This window comes from Lupinus angustifolius, chromosome LG14 (assembly GCF_001865875.1).
Source record: "Lupinus angustifolius cultivar Tanjil chromosome LG14, LupAngTanjil_v1.0, whole genome shotgun sequence".
Taxonomy (NCBI): Eukaryota; Viridiplantae; Streptophyta; class Magnoliopsida; order Fabales; family Fabaceae; genus Lupinus; species Lupinus angustifolius.
In genome coordinates, this window is record NC_032022.1 from 14,273,729 (window position 1) to 14,301,650 (window position 27,922).

General features: G+C 31.7%; 4 protein-coding genes and 1 long non-coding RNA gene across 10 annotated transcripts; 2 read left to right on the forward strand and 3 right to left on the reverse strand.

Moving 5' to 3' along the window:
- LOC109326216 (oleosin 16 kDa-like) lies at window positions 643-1,445 on the reverse strand. Its single transcript, XM_019558914.1, has one exon. It carries the CDS (start codon window positions 1,328-1,330, stop codon window positions 863-865), a length of 468 nt encoding a protein of 155 aa, XP_019414459.1. The 5' UTR covers window positions 1,331-1,445; the 3' UTR covers window positions 643-862.
- LOC109327201 (serine/threonine-protein kinase Aurora-2) lies at window positions 3,036-7,384 on the forward strand. Of its 3 annotated transcripts, XM_019560271.1 has the most exons (10): window positions 3,036-3,177; window positions 3,556-3,672; window positions 4,112-4,258; window positions 4,381-4,476; window positions 4,778-4,873; window positions 4,971-5,067; window positions 5,173-5,290; window positions 5,411-5,483; window positions 5,618-5,729; window positions 7,133-7,384. In XM_019560271.1, the coding sequence occupies exons 1-9, from the start codon at window positions 3,130-3,132 to the stop codon at window positions 5,717-5,719; spliced, it is 894 nt and encodes a 297-aa protein (XP_019415816.1). In that variant the 5' UTR covers window positions 3,036-3,129; the 3' UTR covers window positions 5,720-5,729; window positions 7,133-7,384. The 3 variants fall into 3 exon arrangements, with proteins under 3 accessions (XP_019415816.1, XP_019415815.1, XP_019415817.1); XM_019560270.1 differs by lacking the exon at window positions 7,133-7,384 and having other exon boundaries at window positions 5,618-6,005; XM_019560272.1 differs by lacking the exon at window positions 7,133-7,384 and having other exon boundaries at window positions 3,565-3,672; window positions 5,618-6,005.
- LOC109327047 (ATP-dependent 6-phosphofructokinase 6-like) lies at window positions 8,118-18,047 on the reverse strand. 2 transcript variants are annotated; one of them, XM_019560030.1, is made up of 13 exons: window positions 17,803-18,046; window positions 17,671-17,717; window positions 17,539-17,578; window positions 13,238-13,300; window positions 13,003-13,140; window positions 11,980-12,138; window positions 11,770-11,823; window positions 11,098-11,166; window positions 10,849-10,978; window positions 10,302-10,567; window positions 9,200-9,248; window positions 8,896-9,050; window positions 8,118-8,607 (listed from the first exon to the last, which is right to left on the reverse strand). In XM_019560030.1, exons 1-13 carry the CDS (start codon window positions 17,908-17,910, stop codon window positions 8,401-8,403), a joined length of 1,485 nt encoding a protein of 494 aa, XP_019415575.1. In that variant the 5' UTR covers window positions 17,911-18,046; the 3' UTR covers window positions 8,118-8,400. The 2 variants fall into 2 exon arrangements, with proteins under 2 accessions (XP_019415575.1, XP_019415576.1); XM_019560031.1 differs by lacking the exon at window positions 13,003-13,140 and having other exon boundaries at window positions 17,803-18,047.
- LOC109327048 lies at window positions 9,255-10,568 on the forward strand. Its single transcript, XR_002105312.1, has 2 exons — window positions 9,255-10,219; window positions 10,262-10,568. It is a non-coding gene; the product is annotated as an uncharacterized LOC109327048 (long non-coding RNA).
- Window positions 22,909-27,870, reverse strand: LOC109326793 (NADP-dependent malic enzyme-like). 3 transcript variants are annotated; one of them, XM_019559598.1, is made up of 20 exons: window positions 27,796-27,870; window positions 27,159-27,346; window positions 26,528-26,648; window positions 26,347-26,421; window positions 26,003-26,154; window positions 25,816-25,921; window positions 25,670-25,735; window positions 25,489-25,584; window positions 25,296-25,367; window positions 25,126-25,209; window positions 24,940-25,038; window positions 24,636-24,683; window positions 24,500-24,553; window positions 24,301-24,399; window positions 24,113-24,202; window positions 23,957-24,034; window positions 23,793-23,867; window positions 23,607-23,697; window positions 23,227-23,355; window positions 22,909-23,137 (listed from the first exon to the last, which is right to left on the reverse strand). In XM_019559598.1, exons 1-20 carry the CDS (start codon window positions 27,853-27,855, stop codon window positions 23,049-23,051), a joined length of 1,872 nt encoding a protein of 623 aa, XP_019415143.1. In that variant the 5' UTR covers window positions 27,856-27,870; the 3' UTR covers window positions 22,909-23,048. The 3 variants fall into 3 exon arrangements, with proteins under 3 accessions (XP_019415143.1, XP_019415144.1, XP_019415145.1); XM_019559599.1 differs by lacking the exon at window positions 26,347-26,421; XM_019559600.1 differs by lacking the exons at window positions 22,909-23,137; window positions 23,227-23,355 and adding an exon at window positions 23,364-23,499 and having other exon boundaries at window positions 23,586-23,697.

A 27,922-nucleotide genomic window follows, 5' to 3' on the forward strand; every position in this document is an offset into this window, starting at 1 on the left:
GCTCAGTGAAATATTCACGTGACAAAATATTAAGAGTCTTGACGTGACAAAATGTTAATTGTTAAAGAGTCCTACGGATGAAAATACCCTAATGCTTATAACAAAGGAGTATTTTTTTTATGTGGGGGAATCATAACTTGGAACTTGCAATAAAACGTTTTAGTTTGGTTTAACTTTTCAAAAAACCATGCAAACTAAAGTTGGTCTTTTTTACTTGCGTTTTATTTGATTTTATTTCGTTCATGGACTCTTATAAATAACGGGTGCATGATATACCACTTGTCTCATTGTGATTGATTTTTTAAACAGTAATAATATTTAGCATTGTTATTTCGTACCAACATTTTGTACACGAATGCTAATCCAAATGGAAGTATATGAAGAATGAAAAATGAGATCAAGTTTTGTGGAAAATGCGAAGTGGCATGTAATAAAAAAATGTTCCAATCAAAAGCTTATGTAAAAGCTTTACCAATTCAATCAAATAGATTATGTAATGATAAAATAATGTATGCACTCACAGATTTATATATTATCACCGATGAATAATATACTGACTATATATATATATACACACGGTGCATATCTTATGAAATTAGTAAAAAGAAGAATATTAAGTGATGAAACAATCAAACACATTTGTTAACAAGCACAAGTATTGCAGGCTACAAAAGAGATTTATTAATATGATTGCACAAATAAGGTAAAAGATTTAGCTTCAAAAACTAACAAGACACTTAAACCATAACAACACAGAACACTGCAAACTAACATACAAACAGAACAACATTACAAATAACAACACTACAACATGCAAATCTCAAATGGTGCAAGCTTCAACCTATTACATGCACTATCATGATTAATATGTAGATCCTGTTGTAGTACCCCCTTGTGCATAACTTGCATAATCTTTAGCCCTATCCTTCACATCCCTAGCCTTATCTGCAATCACATCTCTAGCATAATCAAGCTTATCTGCACCCACAGGGTGTTTTCCAGCAACATAATTATATATCCATGACAATGCCGCCACCGCCGCGACACCACAGCCACCAGAAAACAAGAAGCCAGAAGCAGCCATGAATAGGATAAATGCTGCAGGGACAAGGATAGGACTGAACAAAACAAGAAGAGGGGTTGCAATGACCAAACCTATAACAGTGCCTGTGAGGATTAAACCAGATAAGAGCATGAGTGAGACACCAATGGTTGCAGCAGTCAAGAACTTAATGGTTTGGCGTGAGGTTGAGTTATTGTTATTGTTGTTAACATCAAAACTGGTATCATAGGATGATCCATATGAACCTCTTCTTGTTTGATCAGACATGATGGTATGATAGTGTTGATGCCTTGGTAGGGAAAATTATGAGATGGGTTTTGAGAAAGTTGATGAAAGTTTTTGGGGTTTGAGTTGAGATAAAGAGAGTGAATGAGAAGGTAGTAGTATAATATAGCATAAAGGGTGGAATATGGTGCAGAATACTTGGCAATAGAAGAGGGTTTATAATGGTGTCGTGGCTGATTTGCATGGAAATTGATTTGCACAACAGCACAAGAACCAACACCTGTCCTTATAAGTGACTAGTGTCCGAAAACATTTCTGAAACACTCATTTCTTTCATGCTATTATTATGAAGCCATATGATAAGTTATTTCATTATTTCTGTGTTTCTTCACTTATGCATTCATCTCCTCATAGATAAATCACTCACATTAAAAACTATTATATAGTCCAGCCAAACCATTTTCGACCTTTCCTACTGATTTAAAATTTTCAATATTTTAATCGTAAAAAAAATGTAATAACGACTCTAAATTATTTGGAGAAATTGAAATATCTTTCTAAATTGTAGAACTGGTTGCCATCTGAATATTAGATTAAACAATCCCTAAAACATTTCTTTATAAAATGGGGAATAAGTAATAATAACATGCATTATACTAATAGGCAGAAGCAATTATAGAACTTTTTTGAAGTTGTAAGTGTTCTCATTAAGAAATATGAATTTGAATGTTATTAAATAACAAGTACAAAATATCTCTGCAAAAAGAAGTATATATACACTATATACTTCTTCAGATGATGCTCATTTTTCACTCCTGTGATAGATCAAAGTCCAGAATCCAGATAGTAACATTTATTGCTGTAATTAAGTTGGGTGTAAAAAACTCATAACCAATAAGCTCATTTCATTTGTAGGTTCCTATTCCTTCATCATATGATTGGAAGTTATCCATGGGTCCCTGAGTAGTGGATATATAGTTTTATATAGTAGCATAGCATTCACAAATTATGGCACCAATAAAATGAATGCGACACCAGCACCAAAAATTACCTTTCCAACTATGGCTATAAGAAATGAAAGGAAAATAACTTTTTGTATATTTGATTTATAAGGGAAGCATAAAATATAACCAGTTTACTTTTATACTTAAAAAAAATGAATAGACTAACAATCTAACATAATAAGATAAGGAAAACAAAGATATAATTAATGAAGTACCAGGGTATTCCAACCATTACAAATATAAGATAAGCAGTGCAAGTGCAATATGTGTTTCATTCTCTGTCTCGAATCAATCAAAATGTTACTTTTTATTTTTTAAAATTTTCTTTTATTTATGTAACAATATTTAATACTAGCTAATATATGAATGGTGTGAATTTGCTAACAGTGTAAAAATACTTACATTGTCAATGTATACATATTAAATATTATTGATAATCTAGAGATAGAATGTGTGATATGGTAAGAAATAGTTATCATCACATATCTTCAACGGTATCTTATTCAATGTCCTAAACATATCACATATTAACATTGGATAAAATAAAAAAATAAAAAACAAAAAATAATAAAAAAGTAAGATTATGAAAGAAAGTAGGACAGTGTAGGAATGAAATGATGTTTGTAAGGAAGAAATAGCCTTTGTAGAGGATGTGGCTTGTATCCGTTTTTCGACCGTTGTAAGACTTAATAATAATACAAATAAATAAATAAATAATTGAAAGAAGGACAAGTTCCTCTTTCTCTCTCTCTCTATTATTGTAAGCTCCTCCTCCTTCTTCCTTCATTGTCATTTCTTTCTCTCTCTCTCTCTGTTAATCATAATCGCTCTTCTCAAATGGCGATTGCAACAGAGACACAACAACAAAATCAACATCAACACAAGGTATTCTTATTCTCTTTTCATTTATTTATTAGCAATCATTTCCACATCTCAAAACATACCCTAGGGTTTTCGATTCACCACATTTGCTTCAATTCAATTGTTAAATCATCTTTCTCTTTCTCGCTCTTAATTCAATTATTGTTAAATTATTCACGAAGCGTGCGTCAAACGAATCTCTTCGACAACAAAAGAAAAATCAATATCAAAAGCAAAATCCTCTTTTTTTTTGTTTTCTTCAACAATTATGGATTTAGGGTAGCTAATAATATTAAGTCTAAGGGACGTTGTTTCTCAAAATTCGAAGATTTAAGGATGTTATTGTTTCTGGGTAGGTTTAAAGATATGTTAAATCTCACTCATTGTTTATTTTTTTGGCAGGATTCTTCAGAGGTTTCAGCTGGGGAGCAAAGAAGGTGGACCCTCAATGATTTTGATATTGGGAAACCTCTTGGAAGGGGGAAATTTGGCCATGTCTATCTGGCTAGAGAAAAGAGAGTAAGCTTTTCTCATTTCCAGTTTTAATTAATTGCACCTTTTTCTAATTACTATTTTTCTCAAATTCTGTTGTTATTGTCATCGTGCCGGTTGTTTAGGAATGTGTATTGTGATGATCATGGATAGTTCATAGCTGTGATACTTTTATGAACTTTTTTGTTATGTTTACTTTACTCCCCTTTTTTGCTTACTTTTGTTTGGAGAAAACTCTTGATATGCTGCTTAGTTGTTTGGGCAAGATTTGTGTGGGATTTTTTGTCTTTATCGCAAATTTGACATTGGGAAATTACATCAATCAATTGTATAGCTGTGTTTGATTTGGAAGTCTAAAATGTTTATTTTGTATATGATCGCTGTTGATTTGTACTGTTGTTATTTTTTCCTTCTTCTCCTTGTTGTCTTCAAATATTCATTTTAATGAATTGAATTTTTGGAACAGAGTAACCATATTGTTGCGCTGAAAGTGCTCTTTAAGAGCCAATTACAACAATCACAAGTTGAGCATCAGCTTCGCAGAGAAGTTGAAATTCAAAGTCATCTCCGACATCCCCATATCTTACGCCTTTATGGATACTTTTACGATCAGGTATACCTCTTTTTATGCTTATACATCATTAGAATATATCCTAGAGTTGTTGGTACTTGGTAGAGGGTTGAGTTTTGGTCACACTGCTAATTACATTCTATGCCTGGAATAACCCATTGCAGAAACGTGTTTATTTGATTTTGGAGTATGCACCCAAAGGTGAACTTTACAAGGAATTGCAGAAATGCAAATATTTCAGTGAAAGACGTGCAGCTACTGTAAGTTTATATGTCATACACCTGTGCTCACTCTCTATATATCTTTGGTCACCCAGTATTAATATTTTGTGAATTATATAGATATCCCTTGGTTGATGAAATTTTGACCTATATAATATTTGTATTAAAACGGAAGTTAATACTGAAACATAATGTGGTGCCACATCTGGCTTAAGTAAAATGGAGTTGTGCAGTTAGTCTTGTGTGCTAGGTTAGGGGAAGAAATCCTGTGTTTGTCATGATTTCCCTTGAACATTCTTTTGAGATTGATTAGCTAATAGAATTTTCGTGGTTGAGGCAGTATGTGGCATCATTGGCTCGGGCCCTTATATATTGCCATGGAAAGCATGTAATACACAGGGACATCAAACCAGAGAACCTTTTGATTGGTGCACAGGTGATCTCTTATAACCTAGGATCCTGTAAATTTTCCAGTCCTTTTGTTTGTTGTCTTCCTCTTTTGCTTATCATGTCAATGTCTTCTTCCTTTTCAGGGTGAGCTAAAGATAGCCGACTTTGGATGGTCAGTGCACACATTCAATCGCAGGCGGACCATGTGTGGTACACTGGATTATCTCCCTCCTGAGATGGGTATGTTCACGTAATTCATGGATCTGGATCATTCATTCAAATATGTTATTCTCTCTGTAGATGATACATCACTATATGTCTTCTAAACACTTTATACTTCGACAGTGGAGAGTGTAGAACATGATGCCAGTGTGGATATATGGAGCCTTGGTGTCCTGTGCTATGAGTTTCTCTATGGAGTCCCGCCTTTTGAGGCTAAAGAGCATTCTGATACCTATAGGAGGTATTCACTTTAGTATAAATTAAAATTTTGAATTATGAACTGTTTTATACATGATATGAGTGGACTTCTTTATTTCTTATCTTATACTATTAGTGAACATTCTGATGATATGTATTGCAGGATTGTACAAGTTGATCTCAAGTTTCCTCCTAAACCAATCGTGTCTTCCGCAGCCAAGGACCTGATCAGTCAGGTTTTACTTTACATCTTACTATGGTTTTTCTTTTGCAAAGTTCTATCTCATGGGCTTAACTTAACCTTTATGTGAGGTAATTTGTTCAAGCATTTGCCTGATTAGTCCTTTTCATCTCTTCTTTTTACTAACAGATGCTGGTCAAGGATTCTACTCAACGTCTACCACTGCACAAGCTTCTTGAACATCCTTGGATTGTTCAGAATGCAGAGCCCTCTGGTGTATATAGGGGCTAGTGGATATTGTAACTTCTTTGTACTTTTATTACTGTGAAAATTGTAACCAGCTTCTTCAAAGTACTTGACAACATTTGGTTGAGAAATGCTGAAAACATTGAAGTTCCAAGGTTAAGAAGATTATAACATTAGCTCTTTCACAAAAGCATTTGGTCTTTTGCATATACATTCTTATCAGAAGCTATGACTTCTTATTATTTGATTGTAAACCCTGCAGACAAGGAATAACTGATTTGTCAAATCCAAATTTATACATATTACAGCATGCAGTGTTTTTTTTCTGCGATTGGGTAGGATTGTAATCACGATATAGCTTGATTTTAGGGGGATGGAAATGGCTTTGGGAAGCAGTAAAATGTCACATTCCAACGTTAGGATTACTAGCTACTATTATTTATGTTCACAAAATTACCACCACACAATCACACTAGATTAGTTCCTTATCCAAAAAGGTGAGGATACTTTTGATAGTACAAAAAAACACTATCGGTAGACTATAATTTTTTCTGTTTACCATCTCGACTGGAAATGTTTCCCCACATTATTTTTAAAAACGGGATTGCTAGTAATCATAAAAAGCTATTTTGTAAGCTTCGACAAATTTCTTTGACATATATTTTGCTACATTGTTCACAAAACCAAAGACCGTAAACGAACCATAAGAGTAGGAAATTTTATTCAGCCAGTTGGAGTTGAGTGGTATACTTTTCAAGTTAGGATTATCATATAATGATTAATAAAAATATTTACAAACTTTGACTGGTATATTTTTCAAGTCAGGATTATCAGATACTGATTAGGAAAAATATTTACAAACATTGTGCTTGATGGAGACATTATACCGCATAGGGGCATACCAAGTTGTATATTTCTTAATATGTCATTTTGAAAAATATGAATTTTTCATACGCAAATTAATTTGACCAATACAATATGATACAATTTTAACCGCTACTTCCCAGCTTTTAACCATATCACAGCATGCATATAGCCAATTATATGGGACATAATTTCTTCACATGTTCAATGGTAGAACACTAGTTTACCTCGTACCAAAAAACTGAGTATAGAACTTGGAATTGTTAAAAACATGGAACTACATCTCCAGATAAAAACAATAAACACTCGACAAACCTCGTTTTCAGAAAAATTATTCCATGCCATTCTTGATAACCACGACCAACTTGCAATACGTAGAAAATGACAAATTGAACCATTACCGATACTCTTGGTTCAAAATGATTTCCACCAAATACAATTTGTAGTTAAACGAGACAGCATCTAATTTTTTTGTCTTGATACTCTATTCAGAGTTGTTTCCTGCTTTATGGGCCTCATCAAGATTGTTGCAATTGTTATTGGTGTATATAGGGGCTAGTGGATATTGTAACTTCTTTGTACTTTTATTACTGTGAAAATTGTAACCAGCTTCTTCAAAGTACTTGACAACATTTGGTTGAGAAATGCTGAAAACATTGAAGTTCCAAGGTTAAGAAGATTATAACATTAGCTCTTTCACAAAAGCATTTGGTCTTTTGCATATACATTCTTATCAGAAGCTATGACTTCTTATTATTTGATTGTAAACCCTGCAGACAAGGAATAACTGATTTGTCAAATCCAAATTTATACATATTACAGCATGCAGTGTTTTTTTTCTGCGATTGGGTAGGATTGTAATCACGATATAGCTTGATTTTAGGGGGATGGAAATGGCTTTGGGAAGCAGTAAAATGTCACATTCCAACGTTAGGATTACTAGCTACTATTATTTATGTTCACAAAATTACCACCACACAATCACACTAGATTAGTTCCTTATCCAAAAAGGTGAGGATACTTTTGATAGTACAAAAAAACACTATCGGTAGACTATAATTTTTTCTGTTTACCATCTCGACTGGAAATGTTTCCCCACATTATTTTTAAAAACGGGATTGCTAGTAATCATAAAAAGCTATTTTGTAAGCTTCGACAAATTTCTTTGACATATATTTTGCTACATTGTTCACAAAACCAAAGACCGTAAACGAACCATAAGAGTAGGAAATTTTATTCAGCCAGTTGGAGTTGAGTGGTATACTTTTCAAGTTAGGATTATCATATAATGATTAATAAAAATATTTACAAACTTTGACTGGTATATTTTTCAAGTCAGGATTATCAGATACTGATTAGGAAAAATATTTACAAACATTGTGCTTGATGGAGACATTATACCGCATAGGGGCATACCAAGTTGTATATTTCTTAATATGTCATTTTGAAAAATATGAATTTTTCATACGCAAATTAATTTGACCAATACAATATGATACAATTTTAACCGCTACTTCCCAGCTTTTAACCATATCACAGCATGCATATAGCCAATTATATGGGACATAATTTCTTCACATGTTCAATGGTAGAACACTAGTTTACCTCGTACCAAAAAACTGAGTATAGAACTTGGAATTGTTAAAAACATGGAACTACATCTCCAGATAAAAACAATAAACACTCGACAAACCTCGTTTTCAGAAAAATTATTCCATGCCATTCTTGATAACCACGACCAACTTGCAATACGTAGAAAATGACAAATTGAACCATTACCGATACTCTTGGTTCAAAATGATTTCCACCAAATACAATTTGTAGTTAAACGAGACAGCATCTAATTTTTTTGTCTTGATACTCTATTCAGAGTTGTTTCCTGCTTTATGGGCCTCATCAAGATTGTTGCAATTGTTATCTTCTAACAACTGAGTGGGAAGTTCTGATTTTGTTTTCTTGGCTTCTTCAACATCTTTTGGATGCAAAAAGCTTGGCTGGTTTGTTGAAGAAAGGAGTCTTGCCCACATTCTGTCAGTAATCACAACCTTGTTCTGCCTCTCAATGATTCTCTGCATATCAAATTTGAACATACAATCTATCATCAGAACGATTCTGATAAAATTGGAGAAGCAAAAGGATGCAATTTAGCATGATGTTTTTGTTCATATGCAAATGCATGTGTGGTGAAAAGTGAAAACATTTGTAAAAAAAGGTGAATATATAAGTATCATTCTTTCTTGTAGATGATTGTAGCATATACCTTTGCATATTCATTATTTGCAAGTTGCAACCACATGATATATAACATGAACACCAAAATATAAAACAATTCAGAGTTTGTGTAAGGAATGATTTACATTGAATGGAATATATGTTTGTCTGCCATTGACAAGCCCACTTGTGAATCCAGTATACCCAGCCATTGCTCCATGAACTGCACTCTGAGCAAGAAGTGTGCAGTAGACATTGTCTGATGCGTTGCTCGGAATTGCACGGATCATGTAAGTTGGATCTGTCATACAACTTAGGTAAGAGCACTAAACAACATTGTCTAGGTCATATTAAAAAGAAAAAGAAAACATCTGTTCCCTAATCAAAATGATTGCCTAAATAAGATATAAGTAGATTAAAAAGTAAGAGGATGCAGTTAGAGAAAATTACCTATATATTTAAGAGTGATAGCCATCTTATTTGTCCTTGCAAAATGATCCTATACAGAAGCAGGAATGTTTATTAAAAGAAGATAAAGAATTGAAAAAATTGTCTGTTCAGGCAAGAAAGACTTTCAACACACAGACTTGTAGGGGACTAGGGGAACATATAGATACATTCAAACATGCATATATGTATATATATACTGATATACGTGTATTGAAACAAACTGAATAAATAAGATGTAACTACATACACGTAAGTCATCTAATACAAGTTTAAGCAGTATGGGAATGTTGATCAATAGTAGGATTTTATTGATAGTGCAAAGGAAACAAAACTGGTGAGATTCAACTTGAAGAGTTAATCAGATGACACCTTCAAAAAATTCCTGGTTATTTTCATCTGTTTAGCAGTTCAATAACTAATTTTTTTGAAATTGTGCTTCCCTTTTTTATCAGTTTCCTATTATGATTTCAAGTAATGCATAAAGACTAAACGGCATTAAGAGTTACCAGCTGAAATTGGATACTGGAAAGATAAAACTAGAAGGAAAATGATAATGTTTTAATCAAGTTAATGACCAAGTTTTAGCATTTAATTAGTTAAAATTAAGTACCATAATACACAAACAATCACAACAACAACGAAACCTTAAACCCACTAGGTAGAGCAAAATTAAGTCGGGTAATATAGCACATATTACACGGAAAGGTATCCAACCACCGAGGGCTGTGGCTCAGTACCCAGGGATAAAAGCACTTGCATCTACAAAAGTTTAGCAGTCAAGTAGAAGAAGTATCAAATATTGTGATGCCGGCCTCCTGCCCAGTATTCCAAATTAATTTTTGGTACTGAACTACAGGTCGAGTTTAGATTAGTTAATGGATAGCTGTCATCCCGGAATGAATACAGGTCTGTCAAAAATCAATCTAATGAATCTTGTCTAAGAATTATCTACTACCTAACCAGTTAACCTGTATTTGGTAAGAGATCACAGAGCACTTAAATCCCCAAGGAGATATATAAGTCAACAAGCAGCAATATACTCCAGAAATTTATTACAAAGAGAATCATATTTTAATAATCTTCTTCTGCAACAAGTAAATACCTTGATACTATGAGATATCCATAGGCCAACGTCTTGAAGTTGCTTGTTTCCAGAAGCATCCTTCTGGTTCATATCTTGCAAGTGTTCTGTAAAAAGATCTTGTCCTGCCCCCTCAGCTATGACTATAACCATATGTCCATTTTCATTCAGCCGTTTTTCAATAAATTCGAAAAGTCCAGACTTTCCTTCAAGGTAGAAGGGTGACTCTGGAATCAAGCAACAGTCTACATCTCTACTAGCGAGAGTAGCATACATTGCAATAAAACCTGCAGTAAGTTGTGTGATTAACGGATGAAGTCTTGGAATAGATTAGTGTTCCCAATGGATTAGATGAGTTGGGGTGGTGTGATTAGCAGATGAAGTCTTAGGCTAGATTAGTATACTAGTATCCATTATAACACAATAATCAAACAAGTATGATTAAGAAGAAGATACACTGAACATTTTAGCCATTTGACTCATTTACATTTGCATAAAGTGAAGACATAGGGTTTAAATCATGAGTTAGAAGCCAAAAAGATATCAAACATAAATGAACGATACATACCACTATAACGTCCCATTAGCTTTACAACACCAAGGCCATTCTCAACACTTTCAGCTTCAACATGTGCTGCATTAATGGCACGTTGAGCCTCCTCAACCGCAGTATCAAAACCAAAGGACTTGTCAATCACCTAGATAAAAGAAGAAAATCCAGATGAAGTTAATCAAAACACAACTGATTCTTCAGATGTATTTTAAATGGCAAGATTAGAGTCCAGGGGAAAAATTATGACATTATGATCCAGCATACCGGGATGTCATTATCTATGGTTTTAGGAATTCCAGCAATTACTACTTTCAGACCCCTCCGTTTAACTTCCTGTATGATAACCAAATACGTAAAATATCAAAAGATACCAAAACTGATAACAGTTAATCAGACAATTTTACTAATAAAATTTATGCAACCAAAATTTTGTAGTAATTTCATTTTCCCATCCTGTCCATTGAAATGACCATCAAGCTTGACACCGAAAAAGATAGTACTGCAACTTAAAGAGTACATTTCTGGAAATCAACTTAGTATATGATATATTTGATTGTCATAGTTACCTACTAAAAATTTCATTATTATATTATCTAGTCAGCAATATATTGACACTCTAGAATTTATTATTTGAAACACGTTTTAATCTGTACTATCACTGTGTGGGCTTGCAATTAGAGTGAACATATGAAAGCTTATCAAATGTTTCTTGACTGAGATAGAGAAGGCAAATTAAATTTGGAGAAAAAGCTAACTTTAAACATAAGCAAGCAATTTAACAAATAAACAAACATAAACTATGCCCAGATGTGGATTTGTCACCTAAAAGAGGCATATACTAGACATATATCATCTTTGAAAGATATGAAATTCCCCCTTTTTTTCTTGTTGAAGACCAAAGGGAGGAATATTATGGCAACCGTTGAATCAGTGTACCTCATAAATCACAGACGCTCCTCTCTGTGTTCCATCACCTCCAATAATATAAACCTGTAATCATAACCAAACAATGAAAACCATGCCATGACAATAACCAACCTACCTGGTTTAAGTATATGATATAACAAACTCTAATTTTAAACTTCCAACATTCATCTTCATGGAAACTTCATTTGAAATTTTGAATACAGTTGACACATAGTAAACCTGATTAATTCCACGATCCTGGATGCTGTCAACAATCTTGCCAGTATCGTGCCCACCTCGTGATGTCCCAAGAATCGTACCCCCACGCTTATGTATGTCATTGACCACCTTAGGGGTTAAAGTAACTGTGTTCTTCGAATAAAAACCCCTATAACCACCCTGTATAGCATTGGTGATAAAAATTAATTTTGTGCTTGAAAGAATGAGTGCAAAAGTTAAAAAAGTTTGTGCACTTTAACATGAATCAATAGTAGGTTTCCACTAAAAACCTGCATTTACTTGTTAGAACTCGTAAAACCCATAAAATGTCCATGTCTCATTTAAACACTAAATCACACTTTTGTCTTGTCATTTTGCTGTTTGAGGATGATGGCCAAAATATAGGATTTATTCGCCTTCCAGATTATTTTTAAGCCATTATAGCAGCCAGTTGCTTATCCTGACTAGTATCATATTTCATTCACATATCCTAACCATCATGGCAAGAATAAGCTAAGAAATTGGGTTCATAACTTGCTGCATAAGTTATCATGATTTCAAAATGAACATTGATTGTTTTGTTGCAAGAAATTTCAAACCTGAATCAGATTTTATGCTCAAAACAGTAGTACAGTTAGTTTACTGGTCCAATGTGATAAATACAAACCAGGCAACTATGAGAAGTTGAACTTGTTCGGAAAAAATAGATATGCATAAAAAGACAATTAGATGCATCAAAAATATCTAATTAATCCAAAATGTTGCAACTTATAAAAAAATGTCTATTTTGTAATGCCTTCAGTACACAATCTAAGTTGACAAAACTAGCACAAGCCAGTGAAGCCACCAAGAGGACACTACCAGTATTTTCCACATAACATAGGAGAATGAAATAAAATACACACAAAGAAGTTACGAAAAGTGAAGTACACTTTTAGGTTTTAGCAATTTAAGTTATCTATACCAGCACAAATCAGATTGTATTCTAGAGCAACAGATAATTTATGAATATAAACTAAAAAGAGAGTTTACTCGATCACTTACATCTATGCCAAGGACTTTGTTGACACCATACATGTAAGAAAGCCCACAGACAATTTCCCTTATGACAGTGTTGAGGCCAGGGCAGAGACCACCACATGTAACAATACATGCACGCACGTCATCAGACTTAAAATATACCTGAACAGCATATTATTAGGTGTCCCATATCCACGAGTTGAACAAAAAACTTCATAGGTTTCTTAATTAAATATCTATAAATAAAAAGAGGTATAACCTTTTGTCTAGGTCCTGCTCGTCGAAAATGGACACCTCTTGGACCATCCTTGTGAACAACAACCTACGAAAATTTCAAGTAAAAGTTTGATCACAAATCCATGTTGCTAATGCTCGTGAATGAAAAAAATACAGATATTTTATTCTTTCCTACCTTCTTTTGCATTGGAAAATAAAAATAAAAAGGGTGGATAATTTTTTATTATTTATGAAAAAACCTTTTTCATTCAATTATTGTTAATTAATGAAGTACTCCCCATTTTTTCATAGTATTAATGTTTTGAAGAGAAATTTTGTATGTACCAAAAAACAGAAAATTTTGTTTCATATTATTTGTCAAAACTAGGTTGGAAACGAGCCAAACCAAGTTGAAATAGAGCTCAGTTCGGTTTAGCTAGATAAGAATTTGTTCAGCTTAAAACTCAACTCGAGTTCAATACGAGTTATTCTTTTAGCCCGAGTTCGACTTTGTTAAAGTACACGAACTGTTCGATTCAACTAGAATTGGTTCATTTGAACAACTTAAATAATTAATTCATTTTTAAAAAATATTGCACAAGATTATATATATAAATATAATTTTATTTATATAATAACAATAAACATAAAAATAATGCATGTATCATGGTATAAAAAAATAAACATAAAAGTTTAGTTTATATATAGATATAAAAAGATATTATATATATAGATCAAGTCATTTCATGAACCTAACAAGTCGAACTGTATCTCGTTCAAGTTTGGTTCATCTATTTAATGAGCTCATTTTCCAGCTCGAGTTTGACTTATTCAGTTATTTGGTTCATGAATCAAATCTATCAAGCTAAATAGTAAGTTGAGTTTCAAACAAATACCGAATTAATTCAGTTCATTACCAACCCTAGTCAAAACCAAGATGCAATTAGTGGAATAAATGAGCATTAATATAGTAAGAGAATAGTTCAGTTAAATGTAGTAAGAAATGAGAGTATTTAATATCAAGTAAAGACTCAATATTATCCCTCAAAAAAATTCATGTATCAATTCGATCTTTGAAAAACCCAAACTATATCAAATATATGTCAAATTAGTCATTTAACATTTTTATGACTAATTTTTTGGACATTTTAGTTATTGTCAGGGACGATTTTGACCTACATTCGCGATCTTGATTAGTAACATGGATTTTTACATTTTTAATAATCAAGATGATACACATGGAAATTTTTAATAACCAAAATAAATATTTATTCTTCAAGAGACATTAGCAAGAACTTATATGATATTCCTATGAGTTTTCTTTAGCTTATTTAATTAGGCTTATCAAAGAAGCTTAAGAAAATAAGATAACTTTTAGTTACTTCAATGAAAAAAAAACTTAATTCAATTATTGAATAAGCCACATAATTAAGACATTTGTCCAAACCTTCCATCAATCTATATGCAAAAGCCTTAAACAACACATGTTTTACAACCACATGATCTTTTATTAAAACTTTGTGGTAAATGCCGTTCAACCGGAAAACCAATTAACCAATTGTTATATACAGTATAAAAATTAAGCCAACATGCAATTAAATTGTTTAAAACTAGTCAATACCGAAAAATATTGGTCAAATTATATGGTATAATATAAGTCAAAACTGGTTTATGAATGAAATTTTCAATATTTTTCAAAGGGGGACAATAAGGATTCAAAGTTTGAACTTATTAGTTACTTGTAACATAGTTAGTCATTGAATTGAAAGATTCCAATATTTCAATAATTAAGTTATATATTGGAAATAATAATATTATATTCATAGATGTAAATTACATCAATATCCCCGAATTTTAGTTAAATTATACAAATTACCCATTTCTTTTTTTCACTTATATAAACTATCCTTAATTATTATGCATAATTGCATACCTTACATTGACTACTCGTTCAAGGGTATGCGTATAATCTTTTAAACAAAAAATGGTCATAAGTGTAATTAAGTTAAATTTTAAGAGGTGTTTGTGTAATTTATTCTTAATTAATTCTACATTAAATATAATAAATTGGTTCGTTTGTAAATTTGCATATAGAATTTGATTATGAAATCATTCTTTTCTTTTGTGTATTTAAGTCACGTCTTCTTAAAACTATTGATGCATTTTTATAATGATCCAAAATGAGTTTTTTACAATTTACTATATTTAAAATAGTATGTGTCAAAACTTATTTCGTCATAATTCTCTAGATAATGAGTAACATACTACAAAGGGGAGTAAAAACATAATAAATTATAAAAAAACTCATTTTGTTTCATTACAAAAATGCATCAATAATTCTAAGGACATGTTTCCTAAATAAATTTCATTATGAAATTCTATATGGTATATAACCAATTTATTTTAGCCAATGTATAATTAATTAAGACTAAATTACACTCCCCTAAAGTTTAAATTAAAATTACAATCATCAATCATTTTCTTATTTTAATGATTACACTCATCTCTCATTTAGAAATAGTCAATGCAATAAATATAGATATATATATATAATTATGGTGATTTGTGTAGCTATAATAAACTAAGAAACAATTTTTATAATTTCATTAAAACTCAGACAATATTACTATAATTTATTCTTATATTTATATAATATATATAACTTAATTATAGTTTAACCATTAAATCACTAATAATTCTAAGGACATGTTTCTTAAATAAATTTCATTATGAAATTCTATATGGTATATAACCAATTTATTTTAGCCAATGTATAATTAATTAAGACTAAATTACACTCCCCTGAAGTTTAAATTAAAATTACAATCATCAGTCATTTTCTTGTTTTAATGATTACACTCATCTCTCATTTAGAAATAGTCAATGCAATAAATATATATATATATATATAATTATGGTGATTTGTGTAGCTATAATAAACTAAGAAACAATTTTTATAATTTCATTAAAACTCAGACAATCTTACTATAATTTATTCTTATATTTATATAATATATATAACTTAATTATAGTTTAACCATTAAATCACTAATAATTCTAAGGACATGTTTCTTAAATAAATTTCATTATGAAATTCTATATGGTATATAACCAATTTATTTTAGCCAATGTATAATTAATTAAGACTAAATTACACTCCCCTAAAGTTTAAATTAAAATTACAATCATCAATCATTTTCTTATTTTAATGATTACACTCATCTCTCATTTAGAAATAGTCAATGCAATAAATATAGATATATATATATAATTATGGTGATTTGTGTAGCTATAATAAACTAAGGAACATTAAAACTCAGACAATATTACTATAATTTATTCTTATATTTATTATAATATATATAACTTAATTATAGTTTAACCATTAAATCACTAGTTGAAACAACTATATTATTATCCTGATCATTGTGATCATGGACGAACCCACTCATATGTGAGGGTATGCAAATGCATTCCATGAACAAGAAAGATTTATATATTACTCTTATAATTAATATTTGTTTCACCACTTACTTATTTAAAATTGCACCAATATCACTCAATTATCCTATTGTGATATGTCCTATACCATTTAATCAATGTGACTAAACTCAGACCATTGACTCAATGACTTATTGGTCAATGGTCAGATTAGTGAGTTATTGGTTAGACAATTTAGATCAATTTACCTTAAAAGTTTTAAAATTTTATAATATTACCTAATATTATTTAATAATTTGATACTCCAATTTCAAAAATATTATTATCACACGAGGGTCTAATTAAACAACTTACAAGAAAGGAATTACGACAATAAAATGTTACACAGAAAGAAAGCAGACAAATAAATTTAAATATTAATTAAACAAATTATATTTTGTTATAACATAAACTAACAAATCACATAAAGAAAGCACAGATAAATTCCAATGACGCCAAGAGAAAGTACAAGATTTGTTTTCTCTACGAGACATAGTCTTAATTTCTCTTAAAAAAAACTGATTGGTTCGAACGATCGATCTGACCGATTCAACAAACTGAGTCATCAGTTTTATCCACAAAATAGTTGTGTCGAGCCAATTAATACCGGTTTTGGTTGATGGTCGATCAAATAAATAACTGTACTAGCTAGATATTCATCCTAGATATTATTACATTTTATAACTTACACCCCCTATTCTAGGGTCCTAGATGAGTGATTGATTACTTTATTAATAACACTCATATACAGAAAGAAAGCACTCAAATCAGTAACATATTGAATTAAAGAATGACGTAGTAAAAGCATTTAACACAAATAAATTGGAGAAAATAACAAAGAGGTAGGTTTCATAAATAGATAACCTTCTGCGGAACGGTGTCGTCCATGTGCACAAAATATTGCCTGCTCAAACAAAACGAGAAACACTGTTAACACATCCATTGCATAAAACTCGAATCACAATCACAATATTAATAGAAATGATTCTCGCTTACTTAACAACCGAATAAGCTGGATTGGATCGAAGCGGATTTGGATAACTCTGAAAAAAAAATCAGTAACCGATCGTGAATATGCGAGAATGTAACTGAACATAACAAAAAATAGAGAGAGAGAAAAAGAAATACAGGAAGATCGGGAATGTAGTCGGTGAAGTGAGGAACGTCTTCGAGAATGTAACCAGCTGCGCCATGAACGATCTTCATCTTCGAATCGCCATCTTCACTGGACGCCATTGTTCTTTTCTAAAGATTCTTCTCTGCAATTTCCCACTCTTAATATTTTATTACTTTTCAAATTTCGGTGTTGCGGTGCGCGAGGACCAAATAGAAAATAGGAAGAGAGTTTGAATATAATGACTTAGAAATAAAAACAAGGTGCCGGATGATGATTCATGAATACAGACCATTAGTTATAGAATAGAGATATATTTAAAGATTTAGATTTAGTCACTCATTTATACAATTAGATTTCTCTAAAATTGATGGCTATGATAAGTTTTAAGTTTAAATAACTCATTCTTGGAGGAAGTGGATCTTCTCCCTTAGTTTTGTACATTATTATAGTGTTATCTTTCATAATTTATTAATATTGACTCTTAAATAAAATAATGTAAATGAATAGTAGATCTTCTCTCTATAGTTAATAGATATTACACTAAAAAATAATCTAATCCATCATGCTCTAATTTCCATTACTATTGTTTTAAAGCAACTATAATGATTGTTCTTAATAGAATAAAAATATTTTTACAATTTTTTCCACTATGTGATTCTTATTTTTTGTTTTTAAATAAGAATAATTTTTTTGTTCTTAGCCAATGAAAAGTGATGAGAGATATAGATACTGTGGGGAAAAATAAATAATATGAGTCTCAAATAAGAATGATGTTGGACTATTATGAGAAAAATATATATTATTCATATTTTATGAGGAGCCAAAATAAATTATAAAATAATGTATAGAATATAAATAAAAATAATATTTGTTACCTCTTACCTCTATGGAATAAAAATGTTATTATAAAGTGAGAGAATTTCGACCAAATATGTACTTGGTTTCACATGGCATGTGAATCTGGACCCTCCGTGTAGTTGCTTTCTGCCCATGGACGTTAGAGATCAAAACTATTCTTGTGTAAAATTAGTATAATTATCTCTATCAATTTATTTGCACAAGTTTTTTTTTACCAGAACTTAATTTCACGTTTCCTTTAAAATTAACTTCATATTTTCTGTGATGTCATACAAACTAATGATGTCAACAATCAGTGAGAGAAAAAATAAAGAACCTCTGTGTAATATTTGTGGAAACAATAGAGGAAAGATGTTGGTGGATTATACTATATATAGAAAAATTAGTATATAATTCATAAATAAATTATGGTAAATAAGATAATAATTTGGTGAATCTCTATCTAAACTTTACCAAAAAACTTTATAATTTATAACTAAAATTAATTTAGTACCAAAAAAATATAAAGAAACATACACTAGATGAATTAGAGGTAAAAAATTTAATTATTTTCTTTTTAATACAAACCATTATGTTGATTACAAAAAATGATCATGTTCTACCTTATTATGTAATTTTGCTTAGTTGGCTTCATTATTGAAGATGATATTTTTGTATTGATAGTTTTTCATATCTAAATTAAATGGCTAATAACAATAATAAAACGTTAAAATTGACATATCAAGTTAATATTCTATTGCTCATTAAAATTTATCGGATAGAACTTTTGAACAAAATTACATATATTATCATTATTAAATGACTTATAAGTATCATTAGTATATATATATCAATACATACATAATTTATTAGATAAAATATAAAACTATTACAAACTCAAATAAAACCATATTTTATTACAAACTCAATTGAAACCATATTATTAGAAGCAAAATTAATATTTACATAACTTGATATATTATATTAATTTTTAAACGAATTATACAAATGACACTATATTTATTTATCAAATTTAAAAAATATGTGAATTTTCATCTGTATTTTCACGAAAATGTCATTTAGGTGTAGATAAAAAAGGTACATGTGTTATTTTAAGAAATATATCACTTCATATATCACTTGTACATATTAAAAATATATTTTATGGTTTATAAGTTTTATAATGAAATATTTTTTTAGTAAAAAAAATCAAATAATACATTGAACCACACTCTTTATATTACAAAAGATGTGTCCCTTATATAATCAGCCACCTATTAAGGATAACACTTTATGAAATCAGGGGTTTGGTATAGGAAAACCAGTGGCGCATTTTACCAGCTACTATTCTTATCTGCCATGTGCACCTGATTTTGACGTAACTTTCACTCTTATTTTTTAGATTAAGATTGAAGATTCTTTTTATTGTGTGCATTTAATACATGTATTTATTTTTTGGTACATAATAATGTATTTATTAAAATTGGGCTTTATGTAATACATAATTGAGTCGAGTAGCTGAGAATGAAACCGAGTCTAATAGGAAATTTAAGTTTGGTTTAATTAAAGTAACTTTCAAATAATTGAGGAACTCTAATATATCTTGTTCAACAATATAAGTTCAAAGGCCGACAACGTGCTAGTGAATTATACATATATATCTAGTAAACTTTAATAATAAATATAACTACCTATTAAAGTTCATAGATTAAAAATTATCTACATTTATATGTATGTAATCAAGAAAGCTTATGAATCTAATAAGTTAATTTTGATTTATTTATTTATTTAACAACCTCAATTTATAGTTTAAGTTTTACTCATTTGATTCATATACAAAATAAATATTCCTGAAAATTACAAAAAAAATTATTAACACATTAAAAGATAAATTTATATTAGAAAATGATTTGCTTTTTACTTTGGGATGTAACATTTTGATTTTTTTTCAATAAACACTGGTTATTTCAGCAATCCTTCTCTCATTGGATGGATGTACAAAAATTAATGAAATAAAACTTAAAAATATCAAATTTTAGAAATGAGAAAGAAATTATAAAATGGAAATTAGTCATGGTGAGTATGGGTAGGGTTGGACAGATTAAGGCTTATCCTTTGCCCGACCTAAATGTTGACCAAATTAATTTTTTAATCTGAACTCAACTCTAGACTCGAAGCTAATCTGACCTTAAATGTCGATTGGGTCAACATTTGAACCTGAACACAACTCTAGACCAAATTAAATAATATGTATACTACTTTCATAGTATTTTCGATATTATTTATTATTAATGAATATCTAATTTGACATAAGAAATTATAGATATATTTATTGTTAATAAAGTACATATAATAAAAAGTTAGAGAATCAATTATTTTTTTGACCAAAAAGATATCATAACCATATACATAATTAAACAGAGACACATACAAACATGATAAATGAATAATAATATGAGACGGATATGAGAAAATCATATTTATTGACCCTAAATATTTATATAATCTAATTTTTAAAATCAGACCTAGACTAAATTTGATCCAACCTTATTTGAGTTCAATCATAATTAAGCTCGGTAAGCAGTTAGGGTATCATCCTGCTCACCTTTTAGGAATTCATACAGCTATAAACCCACGTCCTCGTGAGATTTATCATTAAAATGTATGATTTTGTTGAGGCATAAAATCCATCCTCAGATTCCCCGAACAAAACCATTATACTTGGCCACATAATGTTTTTAAGGTGTACACTATGAACATCTGAATGAAGTGCTTTAGGATCCTTTCATTTTTTCATAAAACAATATGCTAAAAAACATCGTTATATGAGGTCAGACCTATAGCTTTAAGATCAACAAAGAAATAAAGATAAAGAATCATTTGGAGCTTCATGGGTTTAAATAGAAGCAAGAAGATGAACATACCTCAGACCTATATAATAATGTTTCCATGTGATGTGACATATTATAAACCAAATTAAACAAAATAAGAGACATCCTCACATATGTATTTCACGACTCCAAAAAAAAATTATTTTCTATATATTCCCTCCAAATTCCAACTCATAAGAGACATGTTAAAGTGGTAGGAAAATCATTTAGCTTGATGAAACTTATGTTGTTAAAGGTACGTATCACTTTTCATGTGTATTTGCACGAAAATCTTTCTGATGAAGTTGAGGGAGGTATAACCTGGTGTGAACATAGCTGAATTAATTGCTTATACATGTCACATCTTATTCATTTCTGCAAAGTTTGATTTTGCAGTGCATCATGAGCAAATAGACATCCTTAATGGATGGAAAGCAAAAGAGAATATATAATCTTTATTTACTAATTAGTAGTTATACTCTTCTTAGTTCTTACTGCAGTAAGATATCAATATCAATATGTATATATGTTATTTTGTGTTGATCGGGTATGGTCGGTATCAAATGTCTGGTTGAGTAGAAGTGATCAGGAGTTTTTCTATAGAGAGAATGAGAGTAAATAAGAGGGAAGTTAGAGAAGAGCAATAAATACAAGTAATAATCGAGGGAATGAAAATTAATTATACTTCCTATAGGGTCTTCTATTTATAGAGTTTGGATCGGCTGATTTGGCGCCTGGCCATTGGCTAGTACTTGGTGGGTACGACAGGGGTATGTCGGACTGTCCTGAGCCACCCTGCAGGTTTGCAAGTGACTATGTGTTGGGGGAGCAGATGGAACTTGCATGCGACGTGATAAGTGAAATGTCAGCCCTATGATGCATCAGATGCATTAATGACACGTCATAAGCATTAATGACAAGTCAGAGGCATCAATGGCAAGTCAGAGATGCGTTAATGTATCTTTAGTAAGCCTGACTTAGCCTGGTGGATGGTCGAGAATGCCAGTCAGTTTGTTAGCCCGGAATTCACCTAGGATAACCCTGATTTATCCGGGGAGGAACAATATTGTTTTGCAGTACCTGTTAAACTCGTTTGTTAGATTCCACAATATGGTGATATTTATGTATGGCAGCAATGCCATATAGAATCAATGTCCATGTGGCACTGTGCATGGTGATATTTATGTATTTTCACTATTTTTTTAATCTAAATTATTTCATCCTTTTTATTTATATTTTGATTTTGTCATGAATCTCATGGATATATAAGACTATAGAATAAGAAGTAACAAGTACAACTAGCATGTATTTTTTAGTTTTAAAGCAAGAGGTGGGTTTAGATATGGCAATGCCTTATAAGCAACATAATTAAACATTACAAAGTTTTGAAAGAATAAGCAACATTACAAATTAAGTTCATATGGCAAAGCCTTTGTTGAGTAGATATGGCAATGCCTTATACAATCCAAATATCAAAAAGAAAAAAATGATTCACAAACAAAAGCACATAATTAAACATTGCAGATAGCAGACTATAAGATTCAAACATCTTAACGGTAGCTACGGTATCCAGGGCTGTACATGCATCTCTCTGCATATTTGACAAGATCCTTTGGTCTAGGTAGATGAGAAGCTAGACCTGTCCACCAAAAAAAACAAGACAAAGTTAAGGAAAAAAGAAAATATAGACCAGCATTGTCTGAATTGAACACATTTTATGAAACTAACCGAGTTCATATGCCTTAGTTGCGACATTAGCAGCTATGTGAGCAGATATCTTTCTGATGTTTGTGAATGGAGGGTAAATCAGTCCCTTATCATAGTTCTCCTGTGATACTTGTGCAGCCAAAGCTTCGGCTGTTGCGAAAAAAAATGTAATAGTTATAGTTAATACATAGATTTAGCCTTCATACCCAATTGTTTTTTTTTCATCATAATGGCATGCAAGTTCTTTTATCATTTCAAGATTTTTCTGTGGTATTTTTTGCATCAGTAATCTATTTCTGAGTTTCTGCTATAGTAAAAACTATCAAGCACAATGTCCCTTGCAGCAGTTTTATTCACGTAGCACCTTATGATGCAGTAATTTCTATAGTTTGTGTACTCACAGGCTGCCAAGAGCATCTCAACACGCACGCGGATAGCACCGGACATTATCAAACCCAAACCCAAACCAGGGAATATGTAAGCATTGTTGCCCTGAATTGCATCATGACAAGGAAAAAAATCAGCCACTAATTGTGGTAAGGTGTGTATGTTAAATAATGAAATGCTAAGCAAGTGTTGAATAAAACCTGGCCAGGAGCAAAAACTTTTCCTTCATATTCAACAGGATCAAATGGGCTTCCACTGGCAAAGATTGCTCGACCCTGATAAATAAGAGTTCAGCTTGTTTATATTCTTTAACATAAACTCGGAAAATGATGTTTTTCAGGCTAAGTAAATAAATAAAGTTTACCTTGCTCCATGTATAAGCTTCTTCAGCTGTGCACTCAGATTGTGAAGTTGGGTTGGAGAGAGCAAAAATGAGAGGTTTCTGCATGCAAAGAAATATTAGATGTAAGAGTCTTCTCATGAGGCAGTAAAAATATTATTTGAGAAAGCGAGAAAGAACCTCATTATTGGATGCCATGGCTTCAACCACCTCCTTGGTGAATGTCTTCCCTACTCCAGATGTTCCGATCAATACGGTTGGCTTGATTGCCTGATGGAGTGAAATGTAAGACATTTGTATAGAAGAATGAAGGTTGTTATAACAAATCATTTATGAAAATAAAGCAAAACGCGGAACACTTTACTCACCTTGACTGCATCTAGAAGCCCCTTTACAGGTTCATGCTCATGAGCCCAAGGCTTTTTGAAGTGCTGAAGTGATTCCAGACGAGAGCCAACGATAAGTCCCTGAAATAGAACAGGATTGTTAGTTGTTATGAGAGGTTAGGAGAAAAGAAAATGAAGAAGCAGAAAAGAACATGATGTTCCGATTTGCCACACATTTTACCTTCGAGTCCACAAGCCAAATCTTCTTGCGAGTCTCTTCCACCGGAGCTTTTGTCTGGCCAAGAAAATAGTATTTAGAAACATTTCACAAATTGAATACCATTAAATAAAAATTTCTAGACACATATCAAGTTTACCTGTTTAGAAATCTCAAGAGCAATCAAGTCTGCTATACCAGTTCCAGCCTTCAATAACCAAACATAAAAGTGAGAATGAAAGTTCCTCCCAAAGACAACATAGAAAAATTTCATTTCTTATGTCTATTCATGCATTCTAATAAATTATATATTACTAAAGGGAAAATGACCAAAGGGTTATACAAGGAAGTCATAGAGCATGATAAAGATTAATGTGAAGATGTGGAAAACATGATTTTTGTCCCCTTCCACACATTCTAAGGACTTCATAACAAATGCTCGTAAGTCGGCCTCATACACTAACCTCTCCAGCACCCAAGAATAAGAAAGTGTGGTCAGCTAAGGTTCCTCCAATTAATTTCAGGGAGGCAATCAGTCCTGCTAGCACCACGGATGCGGTACCCTGAGTTAAACCAACGAAGATACTAGTCAGTAACCAGAATTAATACAAAGAAAATCGCACGTAGTCAAAATCTTTCAAGCATGATACCTGTATATCATCATTAAAAACAAGATGAGATGAACTGTATTTTTCCAGCAGAGTGAATGCATTGTGATTCGCAAAATCTTCAAACTGAAAAAGAACCATATAAATTAATAAAACGATAGATTGAAAATAAAGATCAAGTGGTTAGTAGTATGTCAAATCTGATATGCAACCTGAACAAGAACTTTTTCACCATAGTTCTGCTTGACAGCACTCATAAACTCCTCTAGAAGCTCCTCATATTCCTAAACCACAGTAAACTAATATCAGTTTAACAGCGTAGAAATTTCTCATACTCGATAATTGTAGTATAAAAACGGAATTGCGCGTTTGTTGCATGTCTGTGAGTGGGAGAGATGATCAGACCTTCCCAATAGCCCGCTTTTGTTTGAGCCCAATGTAAAACTCATCATTCAACAACGTCTCATTGTTTGTGCCAACGTCAATAGTGATAGGCAGGCACTGAAATCATAGATCCAGATTCATCAATTGATCGATTTTGATGAAGAAAAAGGGAGAAGGGAAAAGAGCATTTATTAGTCCTTACGGCTGAAGGGCGAACACCTCCTAATGCAGTATAGAGAGAAAGTTTGCCAACAGGAATCCCCATTCCCTGACAAAATTTCCAAGATTTATGTCAATGTAGTTTTCTTTGAGTGCGATGCGAAAAAGCAACCAACGCTATAGTTTTACCTGGCAACCAAGATCTCCGAGTCCCAATATACGCTCACCATCGGTCACAACGATAACTTGAATGCTCTTCTCTGGCCAGTTTTTCAGCACTTCAAGGATCTTGCCCCTGAAGAGATCAAGTACTTGATATTTCTTTCCAAACGCTAATTTAAAAACAAGTAAAGGAATGTCATTGATTAAAGCTTACTTCTCCTTCAAACTGATATAGAGACCCTGAGGACGCCTATAAATGCTGCCATATTTCTGACACGCTTCTCCAACTGTTGGAGTGTAAACAACAGGAAGTAGTTCCTCGACATGATCGATCAACAGCCGGTAAAACAGCCTTTCGTTTCTCTCCTACGAATACAGAAATGCAGCAAAGTGAGAAATGCCTTAATAGATCTTGGTTACATGTTCTTTACTAAAATTCGACAAGAGATAGCACCAGAAGAGTATTATATGCATAAATAGTGGCCTGTTTTCAATTTTCCGAAAAACTATGCCATATGCACTCTTCATTAGAAAGATTGTTTGTAAGTCAGCTAGTACCTGAAGATCCATCAAGGCCGTGTACCGATGCAGAGGAACCTCATACTGGCGAAGACTGTGCATCATCCTCTTTTCCTGAATACCAGAATAACAAGAAGGACAATTAGCAAAAAACCAAGGTACCATTTATGCAAGTAAAAAATTAAATACATGGGATGTAACATGACGAGTTCTATGTAACCTGAAGATCCTGAGTGAATACGGCTGGTGGCAAAAGGCCACGCAAGTAATGAGCATCTCTTTCGTTCTCTGTGAAGGCAAGCCCTTTGTTGTAGCGTGGATCTCTCAGCAAAGTGCTGCCACTGTAACACAAGAAACTTGAATTAGCACACAAAATCTATGGAAGAGTAAGACCTTCATAGGTTGCAATATTGTGGATTTTCTTCAAATTATTGACCAAAATGCTTTAGAAATTGGCTCAGACTTCAAGATCATTAAACTGACTTACTGAAACATATGAAATCTCAATGTTAAATCATTGCAGTTAATTAGACTGAAAATCAATTACTTAACACATTACAATCTATGGAAATACTTCAAGTGCTAACTCAATATTTGTGCTTTAATAATTTTGCCCAATTAAACAAGACAACACTACTTGTTAACTTCTAATGCAGATCACATCAAAACAAGTTAACTAACTATTACAGCATAAAATAACTCCAAATTATATTGATCTACACAGATTCAATTCAACAAGCCTAACCAAAACTTAGAAGGGTCACAAATAACAAGATCAAATAGTCAAATAGATCAAATCATAACAAGTTATCATATAATTTATATCATGTTATCTAGTAATGAGTGATAACCTGGCCACAGAGAAATTCCATGGAGTGATAAGCTGGTCCTCAGTGGCACTATTTTCACCATACAAATCACTCACACCTCCACCATTTTCCTTCAATGTGCTTGACATCTCTTCCAACAACAAATTTTTCTCACCCTTTTCTTCTCCACAACAAACACTTCCACTTAACACACCTAGTACTCTCTGCAACTACAAATAATTAACCATAACATAATCTATATTAATATGCAGCATAAAAAATACTAGCATCAAATTCTATGTCTATAATAACCATGTCAAAAAAACAAGCTCATAGTTTCACCTGTTATGTCTTTACAACTATGCAGACACAAAAGATAGAAATGATATACTAGGTTGAGGTTGAGGTAGGTACACGTTATATGTATATATATATATATATATATATATGCATATAAAGTTATAAACTTTTAATGAAAGTTTATTTTTTCCTTTATCTTTTTTGGGTGTGGTTGCTGATAATTAAGATAGGCAAGTTGGAATTAGATTTCAACGTGGACAAGAATGTGTAACAGTTAAATGGATAAATACTATGATGTATACATAAGTCACATAAATAGTTGAATGTTCCATATTATTTTTTTGCATAAAAAATAGATGAATAAAAGTAAAAAAATGACCTTTATAATAGGTGGTGCCAGAATATTGAATTGGTGGTTGTTCCTACTTAACCACCACATCTTAGAGGTGGAAGGGAAGATTTGATGATTCTCCGCGTTTTTTATTATAGTCAATATTGGTCTGCTA